The sequence below is a fragment of the Anomaloglossus baeobatrachus genome, chromosome 10 (genome assembly GCF_048569485.1).
Source record: "Anomaloglossus baeobatrachus isolate aAnoBae1 chromosome 10, aAnoBae1.hap1, whole genome shotgun sequence".
In the NCBI taxonomy this organism is placed as follows: domain Eukaryota; kingdom Metazoa; phylum Chordata; class Amphibia; order Anura; family Aromobatidae; genus Anomaloglossus; species Anomaloglossus baeobatrachus.
The window spans coordinates 31672442-31689821 of NC_134362.1; the positions used below are offsets into that span (position 1 = coordinate 31672442).

A 17380-nucleotide genomic window follows, 5' to 3' on the forward strand; every position below is an offset into this window, starting at 1 on the left:
CTCCATGCATTGGAGTGTACATAGCCTTTTTAATAATTTGCAACATGTGAATAACATTTTGGAAAACTATACTCTGTTGCACATTTTTTTAAACAATTGTATCCTGCAAAATAAAAGGAAGCAAAAAAAATAAAATAAAAATCTGAGTACTGTTTTCGGATGTGAATTTAACAGAATATCTAGAATTCATGTCACATTCTGTGATAAAGCAGAGGCTCTGAAGGCGTTGTCACGTTTTTTTTACAAGTTATTTAGTTTGCAATGTGCTTCTAATGGATTGTATCAGTTTGACACAGTTCCGAGCATAGCAACGTCCTTCATAAGTTTATCAGTTGCATGTTGTCTCCTTGTGCTGAAGTTCAGCTGATTATGAAGGCGATAGAGAAAATTAGACCTTGAAGATGAATATGAAAACCGCAAGAGGAATAACAAGGGCTTTCATAGAGAAACTGCTCCCTTTATGGGTGCTGAGTTACCACAAACGCTTTAGCGGACCTGACAGTTGGCCACGGTCAGGTGTATATGTGACGCCCCTGGACTAGTCAGGGTGTCACAGGGAACTGCACTCCTTTTTCTTATGGTGAAGAACTCACCCTCTATGATTCTGGGATCCTAACCTTTGGTGTTGTTTCCATCAGCATTCAAATCCTAGTCACCTCACACCACACCCTGTCAGGCACACCAGTGGGTGGTCTAGCTGGAATAGGGCCACCCGCCTAGGGGTCAGGCAGACTGGTGGGAGGGACTTATTAGAGTTCAGTGTCAGCTTTCAGTGAGAGAGGAGCTGAAGTGGAAGCTCCTCTGGGTCTGGGAGAGGAGTTGAGTGGTAGACCTCAGAGAGTGAGGAGCTGAGGGAGTTGTAGCTCCCTGGGAGACATTGGCTAGGTCGCAGGCGGTGGTCTGGGACCAGAAGAGTCGGAGACCCGGTCGCAGGGTATTGGAGAAAGGAGGCAGGCCTAGTTTTGGAGAACGGTCAGCACCGGAATATCTAGTAACCGGACCGGTACCGAGCACGGCGGGGTGCTGGACCCTAGATCAAGGAGTAGCTTCAAGCAACCTGATAATTAACCTGTGGAGGATAGTCTCTTTATGAACTTTCCCCAAGAGCTCAGAGATCGAAGGCACCAACACAACGAGGGGGATAGGGCTTTCCAACCCATGCGGCCCACTGAAATCCCATGTGTCAGCCATCGAGAGCACAGCTCCCCTATCTGAGTATAGGGAGCGGGACCCCGAAAGCTTTAAGCCAAGGGGTCACTCAGAACATTTACAATTAAGTGCAAGGAGGCAGGTCAAGACCACCAGCAACATCAAAGGGACCGGATTCCCGGATGAGCTCCCCCCAGAGAGGCAGCGGCACTCAGAGACTTGGTTTACTCATGTGTCAGAGTCTGTTTGATGGTCACACCAACACCCACACGGCCTGAGTGAGTACGCTGCATCCCCCCCTGTGTCCTGACTGCTGTGCGGCCTGCACCCTGCATCCCTGCACTTCCACCATCCAGAGTCTCGGGGCCTGTCCTACCCGTGGAGGGAACGTCATCTGCCTGACCTGCTTCATCTCCCCCAGGTACTCCCATCGGCAGCAGCGATACTCCCATTTACCGCGAACCACGGGTGGCGTCACGAACAATAACATCCCCTGTAAATAGCACCCCCCTTCTTATTTTCGAGTGTCCACGAACCCCCGGGTCCGAAGACCCTCGAGCCACAGCAAACCCTGGATCCGAGCAGTTCGACCGCTGCAGTAGCGGCACATATAAACTCTAGAGGTGACCGCAGCCATGATGAATGACCATGCATCTGTATACCATATGGACCAATTGTGAAGATATCCAAAACATATACTGCATGGTATATGTAATTTTGCAGTATCAAAGTGTATTCTGCTGCCCTTTCCTTTACAGTAAAATAAATGGCATGCAAACACATACCTGTCAAACGAAGGCCGAATTAAGTCACTTTTGACCTCCATTTGGTGAGTAGGTGCTTATGGAAATGATACAGACCACAGGGGAAGCCCAGCGAAACACGCGTCAGGGTTGTACTGGTGCTTGGTCCATTAATGGGGAAGTAAGGGTAAACTACGATAATGTGTTTGCCTCTCCTGTCTGCATTATTATTCATATGGGCAGACAGGTTTTACTCAGACAATATATTTATGGGAGACTGATGTCTTTATCTGTTTTTGAACTATATAAGCAATTCACAAAACTTGCGCTTTATACCCTCCCTTTACTGGTTGGTCCAATTATGCACCATTATTGTCTCTTGCCCTCAGCATAACTGTGTTTCTTTATCTTTGTATGTTTGCATTGTGTTTTGAATAAAATATGTGAATTTTTAATGATTCTGGTGCATTAATGATTCCCATTTTTGTAGGATAAATGTTCATATAATCTCCTGATTATCATTGACGTATATACCGTACTGTATGTTTGGACATTCAGACTCAGCCCAGATGACCAGATCTCCACCATGTCTGACACGGATACTACTTATAGTGATAACATTATTGTTACTTTTCCACATAGCAAAAAAAAAAGGTGTTTTTTTTTTTTACATATATTTTACGTAGGCATTCGCACCAAAAAATGCAATCGCCTCCTTTAAATTAATGTTTTTCTGCATTTTTTAATGCAATTTTTATCTTTTGGATTCAATTTTGGTGCAGATTTGATGCACTTTTTAGCGCACAAGCACGGCAATTCTGCAGGTAAACACACAATTGTGATTTTGTGTCTCAGGCTCCCTATAGAGGTTTACAGGGAAAAACGCATAAAGAATATTCTGCACAGTGGGCATGAGTTTTCATGAAACTGGGCATGAGTTTTTATCAAAGCACATCCGGTTTTCATGAACTGTTAAATGCAGAAGATTATCTGCGTAAAAAAAAAATGCATCAGAAAAAGTGAATAGCTTACGCTACATGTGAACATGTCCTGATGGGATCAATATTAGGCAAGGTGATATAGCAACCAGGCCTTGGTGGAAATATTTGCTGGACCAAATGCTCTGATTTTCTCCTTGGAGGTATGTTTCCTTGTAGACAAAACGTTGTGCTTTTTCCTCACATTTTTGCCTAGTTTCTGCATTAAAATATGCAAAAGGCATCTGCATTGGTTTTTTTTGCATTTTTTTTAATTTGTTTTCCCTTTTCTTAGGCTATGTGCGCACTAGAAAGTGACCTTTTCTTAAGGAAAAAACGGACCCTCTCAAAGAATCCCGCACCCGCTGTAAAAAGACGTACCAAAACCGCAACGAAAGCTGCATGCGGTTTTACTGCGGTTTGCGGCGTTTTAATGCGGATTGTTGCAGATTTACTGCGGATTTTCAGCAGATAGTCCCTGCGGATTTTTACCATTATCTATGGCCAAAACCGCAGGTACCTGTGGAAAAGAAATGACTTGCTGATTAATTCAGCAGCGGAAATTCCACGTGTAAATCTGCAGGTATAAAAAAAACAGTGTCCGCACAGCATTTTTTAAAATCCATAGGTTTTGCTAGGGAATTGACTGCAGAAATGTTATACACATTTTCTGCAGCAAATCCGCTGCAAAATCCGCAGTAAATCTGCGCACATAGCCTTATACATTTTTTTTAATGCACAGCCTATTGAAATGCTTTTAGAAACGCCACAATTTTGCATCTCATATTATAAGATACAATTTTGTGCACTTTCAACTCTCAAAAAAACCTTGGGCAGGTCATGAGAAATTTGGTTGTAATCAAGCCCACTTTTTCTTGATTGATGTCAGCATGTCAATTGATTAATTTTTTTTGATTGATGTCATATTTTTGATTGATTGATGTCACCACAATCACGAACAGAAGGATAATTTGGCTCTGAGTGCAGCAATAAAGGCCGCTTTACACGCTGCGACATCGCTAGCGATCGCACCCACCCCCGTCGTTTTGTGCGTCATGGGCAAATCGTTGCCCGTGGTGGACAAAATCGGTAGTGCACGTCACACATACTTACCTGCCTAACGACGTTGCTGTGGCCAGTGAACAACCTCTTTTCTAAGGGGGGCGGTTTGTGCGGCGTCACAGCGAAGTCACATAGCAGGCAACCAATAGAAGCGGAGGGGCGGAGAGCAGCCACATGAAGGTCACTCCCACCTCATTGCCGGAGGACGTAGGTACGCTGTTGTTCGTCGTTCCCGGGGTGTCACACGTAGCGATGTGTGCTGCCTCAGGAACGACGAACAACCTGCGTCCAAGAAGATCAACGACATTTTGAAAATGAACGACGTGTCAACGATCAACGATGTGGTGAGCATTTTGGATCGTTAGCGGTCGCTCGTAGGTGTCACACGCAACGACGTCGCTAACAAGGCCGGATGTGCATCACGAATTCCGTGACCCCGACTATATCTCGTTAGCGATGTCGTTGCGTGTAAAGCGGCCTTAACTGTCCAGTAATGATGGGCGAGCGTGTTCGGCACTGCTCGGTGCTAGACACGAATGACACTTCTGATACTCGGCCAAGCACCGATCGTACCGGAGCTCCCCAATGCTCGACTGATGAGTACCAAGCAGTGCCGAGCATGCTCACCCGTTATTAATAAATAGTAAATAAAATAGAATAATGAGTAAAAAAAAAATGACAGAATTGCAGAGAAGGGGAACTTAAATCTTGTCATTCCAGACTTCACATGACCAGATGCTTGTGGACTGTAACCACAGGAGCACAGGCCAAATCGCAGGAAGGAACATGTTGGTTTCATAAGCATAAGAAAGACTATTTCAATGACCTTTAGTTTACTTAAAGCCAATGTTATCTTACAGGAGTTTGATATTGATGACCTATCTTTAGAATAGTTTTGTACAAACCTTTTCATGTCTACTCGGGCCTGAAGAGTCAGGGGACGCACTTTGGCCTCAAGCATTAAAGGGTTATTTCACAGACAAAAAAGGGCCCCACTTGGAAGAACAATATATGGGCCCTTTGCAACACGAGAGCTCATAAAAATGCAAAACTGCACCTGCTTTGGAGGTGGTAATGGACGCCCCTTATCTCTTGCGTCCAATCCGGCCGCACAGTTGCATCAATGATATGTCCGCCTATGGGTTATTTCTCTTTTCATAGATAGATATTGTCAGAAAGTACTTGTAAATACAAGCTTTTTTTGCAATTAACTACTTATTAAAATGTGCAGATATTCTTGAGATATTATTGCCTGGGATACCGACCACCACTGCTGTTTAGCTTGTGATCACCGTGCTAAAGCTCACCATGATTTGAGGGTAACCTTGCACCTCAATGATCCTGGCCAGATGGAAAACACTGCTTACAAGTAGAGTTGGACCAATTTGTGGGACTATGGTCCATTGGCCAGATCAGTAGTCTCTGTCTGCTGGACAGGAGGGTCGCAAATCTCTTAACAGCGCAGTGTGGCTTATGATTGGCCGGGCTGGGATGACGTCATCATGGCGGTGTGGCGTACAGATGACATCGCACCAGCCCGGCTACTCAAGAGCCGCACTTGGGATCCCGAAAGGTAAGGCCGCTTTCACACTGCGTTCTTCTCTCAGTTCGGTGGTCCCGTCAGGGCTTCCGTCCAAACCCCTCATAAAACGGGTTTCAAACATATGCGCCACTGACTATAATGGTGCAGACGGAGTCACAGTGTGCTCACCATTTTTGGAGGTATACACTTAGTGCAGGTGGACACCAAGACACAGACATAAAAATGGTGCACTACAGAGCACACGGTGACTCAGTCTGCACCATTATAGTAAGTGAACCTGTCGGCGCATGCATCCGAATCCCGTTGTGCGGAGCATTTGGACGGAAGCCCAGGCGGGACCACTGAACGGGGGAGAGGAACACAGTGTGAAAGCAAGCTAAGAGATTCACGAGCCTCCCATCCAGCAGAACTAACCTGGCCTGGGAGTAGTGTCCTGCAAATCAATCCACCCAACTCCGCTTACAAGTTTAATAGAAAACAGCTTGTAAGCACTTTTGCATGTTGTGAAGCAGCGGTGGTCCAAGGCAAGGAGCTGTAAACAAAAGAAAAGTGTTAATACCGTGTTTTTCCAAAAATAAGAAACTGTCTTATACTTTTTGTGCCCCCCCCCCAAATAGCACTAGGGCTTATTTTTGGAGGAGGTCTTATTCTTGATTAAACACAGATAGGGGGTAAGTTTACCCCCCCAAAAAGGATACCCCCCCCCACTTCCCAGGAGACGCATACTTACCAGACCCGGACATCTGCGTGGCTCCCAGGTCCTCCCTGTGATCTCCAGTGGGTGCTGCACGCCATCGTCCCCTGCTTCTTGCTAACACCCTCACACACAGCAGATCACTGACACAGTCACACAGCAGATCACAGATCATACACACACTCATTCATTACATCCAGCGTTACAGAATGCTTCCACTCGCAGGGAATGATGGGAGGAAGTCACGTGTCCGCAGGTCCTGTAAGCTAGCATTGTGGCAGGTCCTTGTGCTCCACTGCACAGCATCTCAGGATTCTGCCGGCGAGAAGAAATCGGTGTTGCTGGATGTGGTGAGTGTGTATGTGATCTAATGTGTGTGTGATCCTATGTTTGTGTGTGAGATCTGATTGTGTGTGTGTGAGATCAGATGTGTGTAGTGGGTGCGATTACTGAAGGTCCTCTGCCCTTGCATCTGGGAAGTATGATTACGGGGTGCCCGCTGTCTATAATGAAGTGTCCTGCAGTATCTTTAACTCTTATAGCTGCATGGGCACTTCATTATTGAACCGCGACTAGGGCTTATTTTCAGGGGAGGGCTTATATTTAAGCCTTGCTCCGAAAATGCTGAAAATCCCTGCTAGGGCTTATTTTTGGGGGAGGTCTTATTTTTGGAAAAACAGGGTATCTCAAGAATGGATGAAAATTTTACATATCATTAAATTGCAAAATTGTAAGCACCACTCGACAATATCCACTTATGATGATGGGAATGACCCTTTAAACAATTTCTTGCTCCACTCAATGTCTCCATTGGTCCCTCATCGATTGCACTGTTATTTGCAAGAATCATGGTGGAAGGGCACCTGCAGATTGTAATTTTGCACAGGGCGCTCAGTTATCTGATTGGCACTATATAATAAATAGGGATGATCGAATACCTCAAATATTCGGCTTCGCGAATATTTTCCGAATAGGTCACCACTGAATATTTGAGGTATTTGATCATCCCTAATAATAAATATAATAAACCAGAAGATGTACCGTATGTAATGGAGCAAGCATTGACTAAGTAATTAGCATTTTTCCTTAAGTTCACATTTCCCATGTGAATTCTGTAGCTTCGGGCAATGGACATGCAAAGAATCCAATGCACAACACCCAATGGATACCATCCCAAACAAAGAGAAAACCTCAATGGGACACACCTGACTAATTTGCAAGTGAAGATGATGCTATGATGTGATAGTTGAGACTTCCATTGCTGCTACAGAAACTCAATCTGTTTACAGAGCAGAAAACTTCCTGAAAGTTTGGTAGAAATAAAAAAAAAAATCCCAAGGTAACTATTTTGTGAAAATACTTCTGCCTTGTTTATGAATATTTCTACATTTGCACCGTGCAGAACGGCCTGAATATTTTCAGGTTGTTGCTAAAAGTGACCACGTCCTAATAATTATCGCTCATCATAGATATGAATTCTTGGAAGACTGTGCTTTTAATAAGGAGGGGAAAAAATGAGCCAGACATAACAACAAAAGTACTAGCCGTTCACAGTCGCACTTTTTCTTTTTTTGGGAGCGAAACCGAAGCCCACCATACACATTAGATGATTGGCCGATGTTTCCAAAAATTGGGTAGTTTGAATGATTGATCTAAGATTTATAGCGCTCAGTCCCTTGGGTGAAGTTGACCTTAAAGAGGTTTTCTCAAGTAGTATCTTTAGAAGAACACCGATCCCAGCCCTCAACTACCCGCTTTGCAAGAGGTGGTGCACTCCTAAAGATTTGCATTTCAGACCAGAGGCATTGCACACCCGAACTATGCTGTCTCCTAGGTTGCTATCAGACACAGCTTTGACTTTGCAACATCAGAGGAGCACAGGAAGACTAAGGCTAGGTGGACCTGTCCAAACGCAGGAACACTAAGGCTAGGTGGACCTGGCCAAGTGCAGGAACACTAAGGCTAGGTGGACCTGACCAAGCACAGGAACATTAAGACTAGGTGGACCTGGCCAATTTCAGAGTGGGTTATAAAGCTTAGAGACTGCTTGCACCACACGGTCTTACCTAGGTAACTGGCCAGGTTAGGACTGATCAGACTGAATCTGTATCTGCCCTATATCAATAAGGTTAGGAGGACCTGGCCAAGCGCAGGAACACTAAGGCTAGGTGGACCTGGCCAAGCGCAGGAACACTAAGGCTAGGTGGACCTGACCAAGCGCAGGAACACTAAGGCTAGTTGGACCTGGCCAAGCGCAAGAATACTAAGGCTAGGTGGACCTGGCCAAGCGCAAGAACACTAAGGCTAGGTGGACCTGGCCAAGCGCAAGAACACTAAGGCTAGGTGGACCTGGCCAAGCACAGGAACACTACGGCTAGGTGGACCTGGCCAAGCACAGGAACACTTCGGCTAGGTGGATCTGACCAAGCACAGGAACAATAAGGCTAGGTGGACCTGGCCAAGCACAAGAACACTAAGGCTAGGTGGATTTGGCCAAGCGCAGGAACACTAAGGCTAGGTGGATCTGGCCAAGGGCAGGAACACTAAGGCTAGGTGGACCTGGCCAAGCGCAGGAATACTAAGGCTAGGTGGACCTGGCCAAGCGCAAGAACACTAAGGCTAGGAGGACCTGGCCAAGCGCAAGAACACTAAGGCTAGGTGGACCTGGCCAAGCACAGGAACACTACGGCTAGGTGGACCTGGCCAAGCACAGGAACACTTCGGCTAGGTGGATCTGACCAAGCACAGGAACACTAAGGCTAGGTGGACCTGGCCAAGCACAAGAACACTAAGGCTAGGTGGATTTGGCCAAGCGCAGGAACACTAAGGCTAGGTGGATCTGGCCAAGGGCAGGAACACTAAGGCTAGGTGGATCTGGCCAAGGGCAGGAACACTAAGGCTAGGTGGACCTGGCCAAGCGCAAGAACACTAAGGCTAGGTGGACCTGGCCAAGCACAGGAACACTAAGGGTAGGTGGACCTGACCAAGCGCAAGAACACTAAGGCTAGGTGGACCTGGACAATTTCAGAGTGGGTTTTAAAGCTTAGAGACTGCTTGCACCGCACGGTCTTACCTAGGTAACTAGCCAGGTTAGAACTGATCAGACTGAATCTGTCCTAAATCAATGTGTCTTTGGTGTTGAGTAAGAAGACCACTAGGACCCTGGATGATGAACACTATGAATGGGCTAAATTAATACCAAAGGCATTATGGTGGCTTGGACTTACGAGTGGCTTCATCTGGAACTACAGTGTGACCCATTCATCTGAATGGGACGAGCTGTAAGAGATGCAGCCCCCTATTTCGGCTGATCAGTGCAGACTATGACGGTCGGATCCCCACCAATCAAACATTGATAGCTTCTCCAGTGCGTGGGCCATTAAGGTCAATGTTGAGGGTTAAGCGGGCTTTACACGCTGCGACATCGCTAATGCGGAGTCGTTGGGGGTCACGGAATTTGTGACGCACATCCGGCCGCATTAGCGATGCCGTTGCGTGTGACACCGATAAGCGATTTTGCATCGTTGCAAAAACGTGCAAAATTGCTAATTGGCGACACGGGGGTCCATTCTTAAAAATCGTTACTGCAGCAGTAACGAAGTTGTTCCTCGTTCCTGCGGCAGCACACATCGCTGCGTGTGACGTCGCAGGAACGAGGAAGCTCCCCTTACCTGCCTCCCGACCGCTATGCGGAAGGAAGGAGGTGGGCGGGATGTTACGTCCCGCTCATCTCCGCCCCTCTGCTGCTATTGGGCGGCGGTTCAGTGACGTTTCAGTGACGTCGCTGTGACGCCACACGGACCGCCCCCTTAGAAAGGAGGCGGTTTGCCGGTCACAGCGACGTCGCCGGACAGGTAAGTATGTATGACGGCTCTGGGCGATGTTGTGCGGCACGGGCAGCGATATGCCCATGTCGCGCAACAGATGGGGGCGGGTACCCACACTAGCGATATCGGGACCGATATCGCAGTGTGTAAAGTAGCCTTAAGCCCTTAAAGGGGTTTCCATGATCAAAGTTCATTTTAATTAATAGATCTTGGAATAATAATAAGTTCCACAATTGGATATGAGTAAAACAAATGTTTCTGTGCTGAGATAATCTTATATATGTGTCCCTGCTGTATACTACCGTATGTACTGGCCATGTCTGACCGTACAGGAACATGGTCTAATCATACCACATCTTCTGGGCTTGGAAGGATATAAAAAAGTATACAGACATTACAGCACAGGATCGCAAATGATTCTTCCTGTGAGGTAAAACATTTTCTAAAAAAACACACCAGGCAGGGAAATGTTTTACCTCACGAGAAAAAATAGCTGTGAGCCCATGCTGTAATGTCTGTATACTCTTATGTGTCCTCCCTTGCCCAGGAGCTGTGGTATTATCAATCCATGTCCTATGCAGTCAGACACGGCCATTACACAGTACACAGCAGGGGCACATATATAAGATTATCTCAGCACAGAAACATTTTTGGTAAACACATCAAATTGTGGAAATATTATTCTAAAATCTATTGATTAAAATTAATTTTGTTTATGGGGAAAACTCCTTTAAAATATTTAATAAGTTATCTTGAGCAACCACAGACATAAATGATATTTGCATTAATTGGAGCCTTATGAAGCTATGAAACTAATTATTTGCAACATATAACTCTATGAACCAATGGTGGACACAAACAGAAGAGGACCCCTGTGCAAAAGCAATATAATGGCCCTTTGCTGTCCAAGAGTGCATGCTTTGGAAATGGGCCCCCGAACTCTTGGTCCCGAATGCGGCTGCACAGGCCAATGCTATGTCCGCCCCTGGATTATACTGCTCTTTATACTTTCAGATGAGACAATAAGCTTCACATTATCCTGTCCACGCAGCCATATCAGCGGCATTATCGGGTGCACTATACTGCGGGGTCATCCTAGTCTGGGTTCAAAGATTAGACCAGGTTCAAAGTTTACAAAAGTGAAAAACGTGAACGCAGAGGTCCCAGGATTAGTCGTTATATAATAATAATATTTATTCAGTTATATAGCACTATTAAGTCCACAGCACTTTACATACATTGGCAACACTGTCCCCACTGGGGCTCACAATCTAGAGTCTCTATCCGTTTGTCTTTGGAACCATCATACCAGTACATTTTCTCTAGCAGGGTATGCTGGGACTGTAAGTTCTCCCATGCTGTAACGTGTTCTTCCATTTCAGAAAATGCTGCTATTTTTGAATCCTTCATCCCTATACTGTATGGGCACATCATGCAAGATCTCTCCCTGTATAATATATTCCAGATTTACAATTTTGTTTGCCTTTTTTAAACAAGAAAACATACAGAGAAATAAGATAATGATGTATCCGCTTTACCTGCTTTGTGTGTCAGGGCCTGGTTCCATGCAGATTCTTTGTGCTGGCAGGATAATGTCTGCAGGCAGCTCTACCTCCTCAGTCTGGCCTCCTCCCCTTGTGTGACACCCTCATCCTCCTCACCAATGGCACCAGCCATAGCAAACACATCATCTGCACACAGACATCTGGATTGGTGCAGGCGCCTCAAACCATCTGAGCCCAGCACGTTACCATCACAATACACAGAGAGGATACACTGTATACAGCGACACTGTGCGTTACAGAGTATACATATACTGAGATATCTACTGAGAGATTTTCATAGTTTTGTATAAAAAGTTCTATTGTGGAACCGAAACGTTGCCACATCGGCTAATAAAAAAATCCTACACTTTTTTCACTTTCAATTGGAGCGCTGCTTATTTTTTGTACTGTATAATATTTAACAAAATGGGTTATGTTCACACATTGCGTTTTTTGCTAAATAAAATAAATGAAAATAAATCTTTATCTTTATATAGCGCTAACATATTCCGCAGAGCTTTTCATACATCAGGAACACTGTCCCCATTGGGGATCACAATCTAAATTCCCTATCTGTATGTTTTTGGAGCTGCATTTATTTTTGCAGCAAAATCTGCTCTCTTGGCAGTAAAAAAAAAAAAAAGCTGCATTTTTTTTGCTGAGTTTTTGGTGTAATTTGAAAACAGTACATGTTTAAATAATGTAAGTTTCATTAAAAACAAAAACGTAGCAAAAAGGCAAAAGCTGTGCTTTTGCATTTTCTCATTGCTTTTTATTTGCATAGATACGGTAAATCTGATGAAAAAAACAATTAAAGAAAGCAGCAAAAACGCAACGTGTGTCCAAGTATCTATCTATCCCTCTATCTATCATGTATCTATCTATCTATCTATCCCTCTATCTTTCTATCTATCTATCTATCTATCATGTATCTATCTATCTATCATGTATCTATCTATCTATCTATCATGTATCTATCTATCTATCCCTCTATCTATCCCTCTATCTATCTATCTATCCCTCTATCTATCTATCTATCCCTCTATCTATCTATCCCTCTATCTATCTATCCCTCATCTAGCTATCTATCATGTATCTATCTATCTATCCCTCTTTCTTTCTCTCCATCTATCTATCTATCTATCCCTCTTTTTTTCTATCCCTCTTTCTATCCCTCTTTCTTTCTATCTATCTATCCCTCTTTCTATCTATCTATCTATCTATCTATCTATCTATCCCCCTTTCTTTCTCTCCATCTATCTATCTATCTATCTATCTATGTATCTATCTATCTATCCCACTTCTATCTCTCTCTATCTCTCTATCTATAAAAGATGTTCCCTCCCTCTCTCTTTATTTACTTTTCAACACAAAAATAAGGAATTTTTCCAGGCTTAAAGGGAACCGGTCATGTGAAAAAAATACACTATTAACCTGCAGATATGGAGTTAGGGCGGCATTACACGCAACGATTTATCATGCGATCGCATGAGCAATCGCACCCGCCCCCGTCATTTGTGCGTCGCAGGCAATTCATTGCCCGTGTCGCACAAAGTCGTTAAACCCCCGTCACCCCACGTACTTACCTCCCTAACGACCTCGTTGTGGGCGTCAAACATCCTCTTCCTGAAGGGGGCGGTTCGTTCGGCGTCACAGCGATGTCACTAAGCGGCCGCCCAATAGAAGCGGAGGGGCGGAGTTGAGCGGGACGTAACATCCCGCCCACCTCCTTCCTTCCTCATTGCCGGTGGGACGCAGGTAAGTTGTTGTTCGTCGTTCCCGGGGTGTCACACGGAGCGACATATGCTGCCACGGGAACGACGAACAACTAGCGCGCAGAAGGAGGAACGACATTATGGAAATGAACGACGTGTCAATGAGCAACGATAAGGTGAGTATTTTTGCTCGTTAACAGTCGTTCGGAGGTGTCACATGGTATGACATCTCTAACGATGCCAGATGTGTGTCACGGACTCCGTGACCCCGACGACATATATCGCCCGATATATCGTACCGTGTAATGCCGCCTTTAGTCTGCAGGTTAGGTTGGACTCAGACGAGCGTATGGCATCCGATGCGACAGCATCGGATGCGATATGCTAATGACCCCCGGCTCAGGCTCTGCTGCGAGTGTTTGCCGAGTGTCATGCGACTGTGACCCGATCCTGCAATCAGGTCATAACTGTGAAGCTGAGTGCGGGCGCTGTGGAGGAGAGGGAGGGGTTAATCCTCCCTTCTCCTCCATTGTCAGTCTGTGCGTATATCGCACTTCACTGGGATAACATCCGAGTGCAGTCCGATGTATCTCTCGTGCTCATTCACTTGAATGGGTGCGAGGGATACGGCTCTAGCAGAAAATCGCAGCATCCTGACTAACTGCTCTCCCTCATTGACTAACATAGGTCCGAGTGCAATGCAAGATTTTCTCGCATTGCACTCGTCCGATTTTCACGCTTGTGTGAGCGTACCTTCAAGCCTATGTCCGCACGCTGCAGAAAATTTGTGCACAAAAAACAGAAAATGCAAAAAAAAAACAACCAAAAACGCATGCTTTTTTTGCACGTTTTTTCCAGCATGTGTCTTTTTAGTGAAATCAATGACTGGAAGAGCTAAAAAACGCAGGATAGAACGCATAAATAATTGACATACTGCACTTTTTTTGTCAACCCAAAATCTAAGGCAAAATAAGAAGACCAATGTGGGCACAGTTATTTGGAATTCTCATAGACTTTGCTGGGAGAAGGAGAAAAGTGCAGTTTTGGGCAACAAACTGCACCAAAAAAAAAAAAAAGCGACAAAACTGCAACCTAATAACATTTTTAATCTGCACAGCACTAGCACTTAGAGCCCCACTGCCTGGACTAATTGACCTTTATTCCTCTTGGTAGCATTTGGCTTCCAGTCATAGGGGTGGTCCTGGCATGTATTAGGCTATGTGCGCACGCTGCGGATTTACCATGGATTTTACCACGGATTTGCCAAGGATTTGCTGCAGAAAATGTGTCTAACATTTCTGCAGTCATTCCCTAGAAAAATCTATGGGTATAAAAAAATGCTGTGCACACACTGCATTTTTTTATACCTGCGGATTTACCCGTGGTATTTCCGCTGCGGAATTAATGAGCATTTCACTTCTTTTCCGCAGGTACCTGCTGTTTTTGCCATAGATAATTGTAAAAATCCGCAGCAAATCCGCACCAAAACAGCACCAAACCGCAGTAAAACCGTATGTGGATTTCGTTTCGGTGCGTTTTTTACCGCAGGTGCGGGATTCTTTTAGAGGGTCCGGATTTTCCTTAAGAAAAAGTCAATTTCCAGTGTGCACATGGCCTAAATGAAGGTTTCCCTTTAGGCTATGTGTGTACTTTGCTTTTTTTCATGCGTTGCAGCAGCGTTTTGAGCTGCAGCATTTTAATGCAAAATTGCATGCATTTTGATTTCCAGGCAAAGTCTATGGAAATTAGGGCTTTCTTGTGCACACTATGCTGTTATAAACGCTGCATTTTAGTTGCGGAAAATTTATCAAAATCTCTGCGTTTGAAGAAGCAGCATGTCAATTGTTTTTGCCATTTTAGCAACGTTTTAATAACATTGAAGTCAATGAGAAATGTCTAAACACATATTTTTCAAGAAAGAATGCATTTCACTTGCTTTTTACTAGCAATCTGCATGTTTTTTTTACATAATAAACGCAGGTCTTTCGGTCTCTCTCTCTGTCTCTCTCTCTCTCTGTCCATGTCGGTCTCTCACTCCCGCCCCCTCTCTCATACTCACCGATCCACGATCACCGACGTGGCGCTGCACGGCGTTCACACTGTAGCGGCTTCTCCTCTTTTGAAAATGCCGGCCGCTCATTAATCCATCACGTATTCCCTGCTTCCTCCGCCCACCGACGCCTATGATTGGTTGCAGTCAGACACTCCCCCACGCTGAGTGACAGCTGTCTCACTGCAACCAATCACAGCCGCCGGTGGGCGTGTCTATATCGAGCAGTTAAAAAAATATATAAATAACTTAAAAAAAAACGACGTTTGGTCGCCCCCAATTTGGATACCAGCCAGGGTAAAGCCACACGGCTGAAGGCTGGTATTCTCAGGATGGTGGGGAGCTCCACGTTATGGGGAGCCCCCCAGCCTAGCAATATCAGCCAGCAGCCGCCCGGAATTGCTGCATCCATTAGATGCAACAGTCCTGAGACTCTACCCGACTCATCCCGAATTGCCCTGGTGAGGTGGCAAACGGGGTAATAAGGAGTTATTGGCAGTAGCCCATAGCTGCCACTAAAGGCCCTGTCACACACAGAGATAAATCTGCGGCAGATCTGTGGCTGCAGTGAAATTGTGGACAATCATTGCCAGGTTTGTGGCTGTGTACAAATGGAACAATATGTCCATGATTTCACTGCAACCACAGATCTGCCAAAGATTTATCTCTGTGTGTGACGGGGCCTTTAGTCCTAGGTTAATCATGGCAGGCGTCTCCCCGAGATACCTTCCATGATTAACCTGTAAGTTAAAGAAAATAAACACACGCATCCAAAAAATCCTTTATTTGTAATGAAAGACAACCCCCCCCTCTTTCACCAATTTATTAATCCCTCAAAAAAAGCTCCAGGTCCGACGTAATCCACACAAGGTCCCACGACGCTTCCAGCTCTCCTACATCGGAAGCTGACAGGAGCGACAGTAGAACACCGCCGCTCCTGTGAGCTTCATGCAGCAACTGAAGTGAGTCGCGCGATCAGCTGTGCTGTCACTAAGGTTACTCGTGGCCACTGCTCTCCGGTGGAGGACTGCTGCTGTGGCCGCGAGTAACCTGAGTGAAAGCACAGCTGATCGCGCGGCTCACTGCAGTCACTCAGGGGATTTGCGATCACAGGTGAGTCCTTCACGTGTGACCGCAAATCAAGCCGCAGCACACGCACAGAGCCGTGCGATCACAATGAAGTCGGGTGAAGTTCATCCGAGTTCATTCTGATCGCACGGCTCTGTCTCGCAGCCAGCCGCGCTCTCTTTGACAGTGCGGTCCCACTCGGCTCTGCTGCAAGTCTATGGGGATGCTGCAGAGCCGAGTGGGACCGCACTGTGAAAAATGTGCGTTCTGGCAGCTTTTCCCACTCTGTCTATGGCAGAGAATGCATCCAGAAAGCATGAATTTTCCAGGAATGTGCACACGTTGCGTTCTGCTGAATGCGTCTCAGAATGCAGCTGAAAAAGCTGCGTTCTGAGTCGCACAGGCAGTGACTTACACGCTGCGGAATAGAACGCATTGTGCGCACATGGCCTTAACAAGTTTTCACCTCTACTCTTCATACACAGTAGACTAATAACAGGCTTGGCCAAAATGCCAGTCTAATGTGTATGGAGGCCTCCTGACACTCCTGACAGATGATGTTGGTGGAGATAAGGATTTGGTATGTCCGATTTCAGACTGGCATTACTTTTGTTCTCAGATAAATAAATCGCCATCAACTGCTGCTAAAGAGGTCTCGCAGTGGCTCTCTGGTATAAAACATTCAGCAGAGAGAGCGCTCCTATGTACTGTATGTAGATGAATATTAGCTCAACCTATTTTGCATGAGGCCCCTTAGATTGGTGTGTTATCTCCAGGACCCCATTGATCGTCAAAATGATTTCCTGGACGCTCTCCTGACCATTGTTAGGAGGAGTTATATGAAGAAACTGATGATGCACGTGCATGCCCCTGAGAATAGCTAAAGATAGCCGAGTGCTGCACTTGCCTATCATCGTCATAGACTTACATGAAGGCCTTGTGAGCACGGTGCGTTTTTTTTTTTATGCAGATTTGCTGCAGATGCAGATTGTGGCCCAAATCTTCATG

The 17380-nt window shown here is 45.5% G+C and overlaps 1 protein-coding gene across 3 annotated transcripts in view; it reads right to left on the reverse strand.

Annotated features, from left to right (window-relative positions):
* The window catches only part of DHCR7 (7-dehydrocholesterol reductase), a 150871-nt gene that overhangs the window by 29222 nt on the left and 104269 nt on the right, over nt 1–17380 (reverse strand). Inside the window, exon 1 of one of the 3 annotated variants that reach the window (XM_075326629.1) lies at nt 11534–11619. The exons of the other annotated variants lie outside the window; for them this stretch is intronic. Coding sequence (XP_075182744.1) covers nt 11534–11562 — 29 coding nt within the window. The 5' untranslated portion in view covers nt 11563–11619. Of the gene's footprint in view, nt 1–11533; nt 11620–17380 lie in introns of those variants that run through there. 3 annotated transcript variants of the gene reach the window in all.